Below are 8,956 nucleotides of genomic sequence, written 5' to 3' on the forward strand. Positions count from 1 at the left end.
CGAATTTACAAATTTCTTCAAGGTACTTCAGAAAACTAATCACAATTAGTCACTCTCATAAAAAGCAGCTTTAAGTACAATTTGGTATTATCAGAAGTCCCTTCCTATTCAAGGCATGTCCCTACAATATTTAAACACTGATACCTTATTATCACCAAAAGTTTCCATCCTGTGGTAGATCCTAATACATTATTTGCAAACAGTCATGAAAACTAGTAATTCATGTACTCGGATAGTGTTGTCCGATTTAACAGAGCTACTTGTGCATGACACAGTGTGTAGGATTGGAAATTAAGATTACTTTGCTATTTTTTCCTTTTTTAAAAAAAAAAAAAAAAGCATTATTTGTCTTCAACGGTTACAGATCCTTCCCAGATAATTATACATTTTATAGGAGATTGTAATTCCTACATGATTTTACTCAATTCTTTATCACATAAGTCAGATACTAAGTTGTGATGCACTGATATAACTACTTGAAAATACTGTTAAGAGCTGTAAAACACCCCTTCCCTGCCACATTACCAGCAGAGCTGAGAGCATGTATTATCCACTCATTATTCCAGGTCACAGTTTGCATTTTCTGTTAACAGCTTGGTGCACTTCCATAATGACCTAGAATGTTGTAAAATATTGAAACATCTCCTTAACTGTAAGAGTAATACCAAATGAGGGTTTTTTTCCAAGTTAACTAAAATTTCCCACATGAATCTGTCAGACTGAAAAGATATGCAGGTTTCTCAAAAACAAACAAACCAACCAAACCACCACCACACACTAAGCAAAACCGTAAAACATCTCACACTCTTCCTGATATCACCAAATGCAGAGGAAAGATAAAAAAACCCAACCTTTTCCATCTATCTTCTCAAACTGTATGAGAATACTAGCAGATTGACTTAAACAGGCACACAGCAGAACATTGGTGCCAGTTGTGATTATAAAAGAAGCTATCCCAAGATTCTTGTTTAACCATGTCACTAAGGATTTGATGCCACAGATTGAAGTTCTCCAAAGAAAAAAGAAGAAAAAAAAAAAACACAAAAGCAAAAGGAAGTTAAGTCTTCCTAGAAATGAAAATATTATATTGAGCCTGCACATGTTTTGGATGTTCTTACATCAGAGTATCCATTCTCAAAGTTATTGTTCCATCTTCTTCAGTAATCGGTAGAAGAGGGGGAAATAAAAGCATTACTTGTGGAGTTTCTTTTCCATTTTTTTGCTTTCTCAAAAATTTCCAAAGACAAGTTTACTTCTGGTTACATCTTTTAAGCACTGTATCACCAGGCAAACAGTATTTAGGGAACATACATATTTAGCAGAGTTGCATCACCATTCACTGGCTACTTGACAAGTTTACAGCAGTTCGTAACATAAGGAGTGGTTTTAATGAATCTCTAAACTACTGAAGCCGTTATGACATACAACATTACTAACATCATAGACATTAAAGCAAGTATTTTTATGTGTGTCAGCTAACAAAACAGACAAATAATAAAATATAAGGGAAAACTCATAATGTGAATAGACAAATATTTCACTAAATGTAATGCAGTCCTCTCAAGAAAAAAAGGTGAACTTAATTCATGGTTATTTGAATTATCATCCAGCATAATAAAAACCTTTTTCAGAATTAAATTACCTCCTTTGAGCATAAAAAGCATAATCATAGGCTTTCTTACTGACACAGTCTTTTGTAAATAGTGAAAGTAACTTACAGGTTATGATATTGTCATTTCAAAGAGCACACATAAAAATTGTTCCAAAAATTGTATGTAAAATAGCATCAGTAACTTAAGCACACTTTTAATTGTCTCTCCTTTGAGGTGGCTTTTTAAACATCACAGCAAAATAAAAACATGACAAAGAAAATCGCTGGTAAAGAAAGAAGCTATTCTGATAAACTAAAGATAGACAAGCGTCACAAAATCTTCCCAAATTCCTCAACAGATAGACAGATAGATAGATAGATCAAACAACCAACCAACTAATCTCAGAACTTAAAGCTGGAAAACATACACTTGCTTGGCCACATAAAAATAACTAAACCATGAAGCCAAGCAACCTTACTCTCTGTAAAAAACAAGAGTCTAGCATTCAGAATCTACAAACACAGTTTCTGGTTTGTTAGATTTTAAGACAGATCTAGGAGAGGACCTTTCACACAATTTTGGCAGGACATCTAAAGACAGTATCCAGAGAGAACAAAACCAAGCACAGGGCTACAGAGGCTGAAAAACAAAACACTGAAGGTAAGACACTTAGTTTTGGGGTTTGTTAAGACTTGCTTCACTTTTATAAGCAGTAAAAACACAAAATCCCAAACATTTATGGATGTACCAAGTCACTCTATCTGACTGGAGAAGCCCAACTATGGAAAGATAAGCACAAAAATTAGATTGTGAGATTTATCCACCTCTAATGAAAAATGACTTTGTAAGAGGCTCCTCCTCAGTGAGAAAGCCAGCCTCGCATTTAGCATAATCACAGGAAAAAAGCTTGCAGGGTTACAGGATTGTTTTGGTTTTGTTTTAAAGCTAATTCCAAAGAGTACAGCAGCAATCTGGCTATTCGCATCCAGCTTTTAATGGAATAAATTTAAACTTTGCAATAATGGAATGCAATGCAAAACTTGGGCAGAGAAATAAAGATCCAGGTATGATCAATTTACCTACCACGTACCACAAATTAGCATCACTGTTGAGGGCAGGTCTGAGTCTTGCTGGTATCCTCCTGTTCATTATACAGGGTTAACTCTCCAATAATTATACTTCTAACAGCCACAATGAAGCAGTGTGGATGTCCCCTTTTTTACCCCATACTGCAGCCCTGTTTTTGAGAGGTTTCCTTTCTGGCATCAAACAGCTCACATTAGCTTAGAATTTCTCCCACAAAAGGTAACTGTGTGATAGAGACCTCCAACCCACCCTTACTAGGGTTGTGACAGCTTACAGACTGATGGCCACTCACATGGACAATCATGTTACTTTCTATCTAGTTATTTAGCAGAGCTGCAAACAGTAGCAGGGAGACAAGAACTATGCATCCCGACTCTGGACGATCGCTATCCAGACAACCATCTTTCCATATGAAAGTTTTATATCCTGCTATGAAAGCCCTGAAATAGAACTGACCTCTACAGACATCACATGAAGAGTCACTCCCCAACATCAGACACTTTAACATGCAGCTGGACAAGGTGCTGAGCCACCTTGTCTAGACCATGTTTTTGCCAAGAACAGTTGGAGCAGATGATCTTCGTGGTCCCTTCCAACCTGATATTCTGTGATTCTATGATTCCAAATAAACAGATTTTCTAACTAAAAATGTATGCTATGAATACAGCATTAAACTCTCGCTAACCTCCATTCACTATTCTGACCTATTGTTTCATAGTTCAACTGTTCAGTACCAACTAGAAATTTGACACTGTGCCCCTTACTTAGATTTACCTAGATCTGAAAATGCTCCATTTCTTGTTCGGCACAGCAGCACCATCATTCCTACACTCAAGAATCATCACTTCGTACCTTGTGCTCACTCTACTCTTTCCCCAAGCAGTCACTAAAAGCAATTAAGAGAAAATACCAGGCAAGACAGGCCTCTGATCCAACCTAATCCAGCCATTTTTATGTGCATCTTATCTATCCTACTAATCCTCCCTCCCAAATTACAGACACTACTACAGCATCCACGGTCACACAGCCCACTCTAGAAATATTCACCTGCCTTGTACAGTTCCATATCAGAGTACTGATCTGTTAAACTAGCCTTGTCAATCATTCTCTACACTTGGAAATTCATTACAAGAAAAGGAGTTTATTTTCTTGTTCTCCAGAGAATGACACCACAAGACTTATAGCAAAACAATTATTCCAGACCATTACTAGACTGGTGAATTTCCAAAGGGGGAATGAGAGAGAGGCTGTGTCAGTGAAAGTGACATAGTGAAAGTATTTCTACACCATATTTTTGTTTTCAAGGTATGATGAGTATCTCCAATCCTTAGAAATCAACAGAAACTTTACCATGAAGCATCTATATTTGACACATAGTACACAACATGATACACCTGCAAAGGCAAGGAAAGAAGATTACCAGAGATCACACCTGTCATAAAACCAGTTTGGTGTTCTCTTCCCTTTCTGCACACATTCCTTTTCCAGATTATGCCCACATTCCCCACTCACCCAGCAACTACAGACAACTGTTGAAGCAGCTGCAGAAGTGAATCTCTAAAAGGCCCTACACACACAGATGCCACATTAAAAAAAACCTGCATAGATAATTAAATCATAATGTTTTACGCATGCTACGTAAAATTTTATATCCAGTAGCCACCTTCTAAGAGCTTATATCCCATCTTAGGCTCATTATAGATAAAAGCTCTTATACATTAATTGATCAAAGCAAAAATTACATTCTCACCATATCTATTAAAATTATACCATGACTTTAGGAAGTATCCCTCCCAGTAGCCATGCATAACAGAGCTTATCTGTGCCACTGACTGCAGAATCAAGGCTGCAGTCTACAACTGCAATAGCTGACTTGCAACCTAAAATGAGAAGATCTGAATACACAAAAAAAAAATGTTATAAAAAGGCTGCAAGTCATAAAAAACTTCAGTACCAGCCAAGTTCAAAACAACTTTTTGCAGGTAATCTGCTTGCAAGATCTCATTCTCAGTTAAATACTGTTTACCATCTTACTAGTTTCTTTTCGAAAGGCCTTCCTTCTAACAGCAAAGAAAGAACCGGCATTTTCAGGCAAACTAGTTTTTCAACCCAAACACACAGAGGGATTAAAAATGTGGTTTACACTGGAACCTGTCTGCTCCATGAAGCTCCCGTAAAATTGGAACAGATACTTACCTGCTTCCTAGGAAAGACCAAGTAAAGTCCTGTGTAAACTATTAGGTCGTTTAATAAGCAGAAAATTAGAAACTAAAATAGTACCTCCATACAGAAAATATTTACTGCAATATACAAGACAAACTCAGTCCTTAAGTACTTCATATCCTTGAACCAAGCAAAGCTGGATACAACCTTTGATACTCGGGATTTCATTTCAGAAGAAACTTTCAGGTTCTTCTGGAGAAATGCTAAGATCTGCCCTTCCTTTAACACAAAACTCACCACTGGCAACAGCTGAGTCTTCAAATATGCAGAAAGCTACAGATATTATACACAACAAAAACTGAACCCTACAATCTGTATAAAAACTGCAATGTACCTGACTTAAAAACATTTCTAAGCAGCATATCCCTTTCTCTCCCTTTGGTTCTAGCTCAAATATGAAACTTGAAGATCTGGAAGCTTTACTAAAACACTATTTCCAAACAAATAGAGGAGGTCAAGCAATCCAGTTACCTGGAAACAAAGATCACACTACCTGACCTGCTCCTTATCTACACAAGCACGTTTTCCTTCTCCTTAAAGTTTCCACTGTAGCTACTGCTGCTGCAGCTCTAGCTGTATCAGCCAGGAACATGACCCAAGGAAAGCAGAGCGGGCTGCTAGTGTCGTAGCCATCACATCGTGTAAAATTGCTGTGAGCAGGATGAGACAATGATGTGCTTGAATGATAGCAGCTGTTCTGTGCTGGCATCACCACAAGCAGAGCTTTAATCACAGCCAGGTGCAATGGTGGGAATTTGGAGGCATGAAGGCTACGCCTGCACCTGTGGCACTCTAACTTCCAGCCACGCAATATTTGTTTTTAAAGACTATCTGTCATTCTGACAAGCTCTCTACCTGAGTATCATTGGAGCAAGCTACCTTTTGCATTTCCTTACCAAAGCCTTTCTGCCTTTTGTACAACATCCAATTTCAGCCTCATATGTGCTTCATGAACAGAAAAGGATACGGTAACTATGGTGTAGGAACCACTGAATCATAAGAATTTGAAACACTCCTAGTTCCTGTGATCAAAGCTAAATCCTTTAGGAAGATTACCTGCACCAGAACCCTGAAAAATCCTGCGACTCAAGTACTTTTATACTGCATCTTTGAGATAAAGTGTGTTTTCCCCTGCTACTGAGAAGGGTTACCTCCAGTTACATTTAACTACAGCAAGCACATTTTAACACGGGTTGTTGTGCTTCTTGATCCATCTTTGCAGCTTTGGGCCTGGCAACTAGCTGCGAACGCAACAGTCTACAGATAGAGACCACAACTCCAAGGCCATTAAAAGGAAAATTTATTCAGAAAGCAAATAAAAACAGAAAAATAACCCTAATCAAACATCTATTGAAACAACTAGAAGTACATGCCCTATAAGGAAGCGATATGAGACACCAAATCCACTCACGCCCCAGCACCCATAGTGTGAAACGGCAGAGGGGCAGCTCTCCGAATCTGGCGATGATTTCACCATTTCTCTAAAAATATCGCTCCTGGAGGGGCCGGCGTGTGTCGGAAGCGGTACGTACCGCGGGCGCAAAGGGGCAGGTCGAGCCCCTTCCCGGCGGTGCGGCCAGGCCAGGTGCTGTCCCACTCCCTCAAGAAGTTCGCCCCCTCTCACCGGCAGCTGACCGCTAACCCGCACCGCACCCGCGGAGGCGGCACGACCACCCTCTCCCCGCCCCGGCTCCCGTCGCCGCTTTTGCATTTTCGGAACAGTTCTGGTCACCCCATTCACGACAGCGTTTTGAGGCGGGCACCGCTGTCGCCCAGCCTTGGCCGTACGGCGCCGAGGAGTGCCCGCCGCGGGACGCCTTCGTGGTCCCTTAGGAAGGGAGAGGGCGACCACCCATCCCTCGCAGAGGCACCGGCGCGGCCCCGGCAAGTGTCAGGGGGCAGCGAGCGCCCAGCGCCCCACCCCGACCCCGAGACCTTCACCCCCCTGCGAGGGAAGTTGAGCGCGGCGGCGCCCCCCACACTGGGCAGACCCCACTACGCCGGGCAGACACCCCCACGCCTTCCCGCCCCGCCGGGCAGGGGCAGCGCCCGCAGCCGCGGGACGCCCGCAGTTTGCGGAGCAGCAGCAGCAAACACCTACCCGGAGAGCTTCCCAATCTTCACAAAGCTAAACACATCCATCCATGCAGCCGGCTAGCTTTGCCCGTCGCACGCACTCACTCCAACAGCAGTAGCAGCGGCGGCAGCAGCAGCTCCATGTCGGGAGAAGGTTGCGTCCAGCGGCAGCAACAGCCCTTGCAAAGGCAGGAGCCGGCGGAGGCTGCTACCCCCCTCCGGCAGGGAGCTGGGCGTGCAGCATCTCGCCGGAGCCGCGTTCATCGGCGCGCAGCCCTCCCCCTCCGCTCCCCCCGCCCCGCTCCCTGCCTGCCTTGCCCCCTCCCTGGGGTAACTGGAGGCACGGGGAGGGTGCCGGGGGCTGCCTGGGCGGAGGGCTGCCCTCAAGCCCGGGAAGCTGAAGGGGAGGCGGCAGGTAGCGCTCTGCTGCCTCTTTGCAGTGTGCCCAGAGAAGGAAGGCGGGCGGGAGCGCTAAGGAAGGTGGAGGGTGCAGCAAGGGGGAGATTTTCCTCTCACTGGCGATGTTTCCCCCTGCTGTGGGGGAGCGGAGGGCGCTAGCGGAGGCGGCCCGGGCGAGCGCCGCCCGCTGGCTCCAGCCCGAGGCGGCGCTGCGGCCGCTGAGAGCGCGTCGGGCGGAGGGGCCTGGCCTCGCGGGGACGGAGGGCGAGGGTAGGGGCTGGAGGGGGTGCCTGCCTTGGCAGGTCTGAGGGAGAGGGGAAGGGCAACCCTGGTGAGTGGGAGGTGGTTCCCCGCTCTCCTCCCAGACGGGGAACAGCACCCTGGGCCTGGTGAGGAGACCACAGCTCAGAGGCTTCCTCCAAAAGCAAAAACGAGGGGGAGCAGAGAGCCCCCTTCCCCCACAGCCATCTCCCCTCTGCCATCACACTGTGCCATGCTTCCCTCCAGGGTGGGGAAGGGCCTCTTGGCCTTCAGCCCTTGCACTGGGTGCTCATCAATGGTAGAGCCCTGACAAGCGGCAGGGCTCAGTTCTACTGCCGGGCTGGTGTCGCCATACTGTGACCTCCATGCCATGCATCTGCCGTAAAAGAACTTCTAAAAAGAACTTGGAGGAATGCAGTCCTCTTGATTGTGACAGGAGCATGGCAACACTGGTTTGCATCCATGTATTAAAGTCAAGCATTCTTCATATCACATCTTGTGGAAAAAAATTATACATCCAGACATACCGACACAAGAACAACAGAGACATGCTGCCTTACACTTTTGCCCTGCATCAGGCTTCAAAGGAGACACTGGAGTTCAGCTGCCCGTAAGCTTCCAGTGAGCAAGCAGGACAGGCAAGCAGGTAAAATTCAAATTCATCTTCATCCAAGATCTGCACTGCAATACAGTAACTCTCAGCATGGGAATGGATTTTGTCCACCTCAGTGTTTTTCTTTGTGTTTTTGTTCTCTGAATAGATTGATGTGCTCTTCACTTCTTGCATTTACAGAGTTTCAGTCTCTTCTGCAGGCTTGCACCTGCACTCTCCCACCAACAAAGAGCTTCAGAAATGATGGTAGAGCCCAACATGGTAGACTCCAGCAGCCAGATGAAAACAATGCACTTTTTTAATAATAAAACTTGTATTGATAAGAGAACAAAAAGAACAGGCAGTACGAACACTGACTGTGAATTGGGTTTCAAACTATTCTTTAAAACAATAACAACAAAGAATGATTGATCATCTATTTACACTGGGAGAACATTGAACCACCAGCTAAAAAATACTTGCTGGCTTACCACAGATGTAAATGGTTGGGGCTTATTCTGAAATGCCATATGAAGTATTTTATGCTAGTGCATCAAAATATTTATTTGGTTCTCACATGTAACTAAATTTTTTATTGTTATACCAGCTTTTTTAAAACTGCAAAACCTATGCCTGTCAGTCATGCTGCTCTATTGATTGGTAAAAGTTACAAAGATAACACAGTTTCAGCTGGTTAGAAACTGATTTATTTATAAAACTGTCATTA

General features: G+C 43.6%; 1 protein-coding gene across 2 annotated transcripts in view; it reads right to left on the reverse strand.

The window, feature by feature from the left end:
• The window catches only part of FRMPD4 (FERM and PDZ domain containing 4), a 303,458-nt gene extending 296,212 nt beyond the window's left edge, over positions 1–7,246 (reverse strand). For both annotated transcript variants that reach the window (XM_065862632.2, XM_071812913.1), the window contains exon 1: positions 7,003–7,246. In XM_065862632.2, the coding sequence (XP_065718704.1) occupies positions 7,003–7,043 (41 nt within the window). In that variant the 5' untranslated portion in view covers positions 7,044–7,246. The remainder of the gene's footprint in view (positions 1–7,002) is intronic.
• Between the last annotated feature and the right edge of the window lie 1,710 nt (positions 7,247–8,956).

The sequence above is a fragment of the Patagioenas fasciata genome, chromosome 1, assembly GCF_037038585.1.
Source record: "Patagioenas fasciata isolate bPatFas1 chromosome 1, bPatFas1.hap1, whole genome shotgun sequence".
In the NCBI taxonomy this organism is placed as follows: domain Eukaryota; kingdom Metazoa; phylum Chordata; class Aves; order Columbiformes; family Columbidae; genus Patagioenas; species Patagioenas fasciata.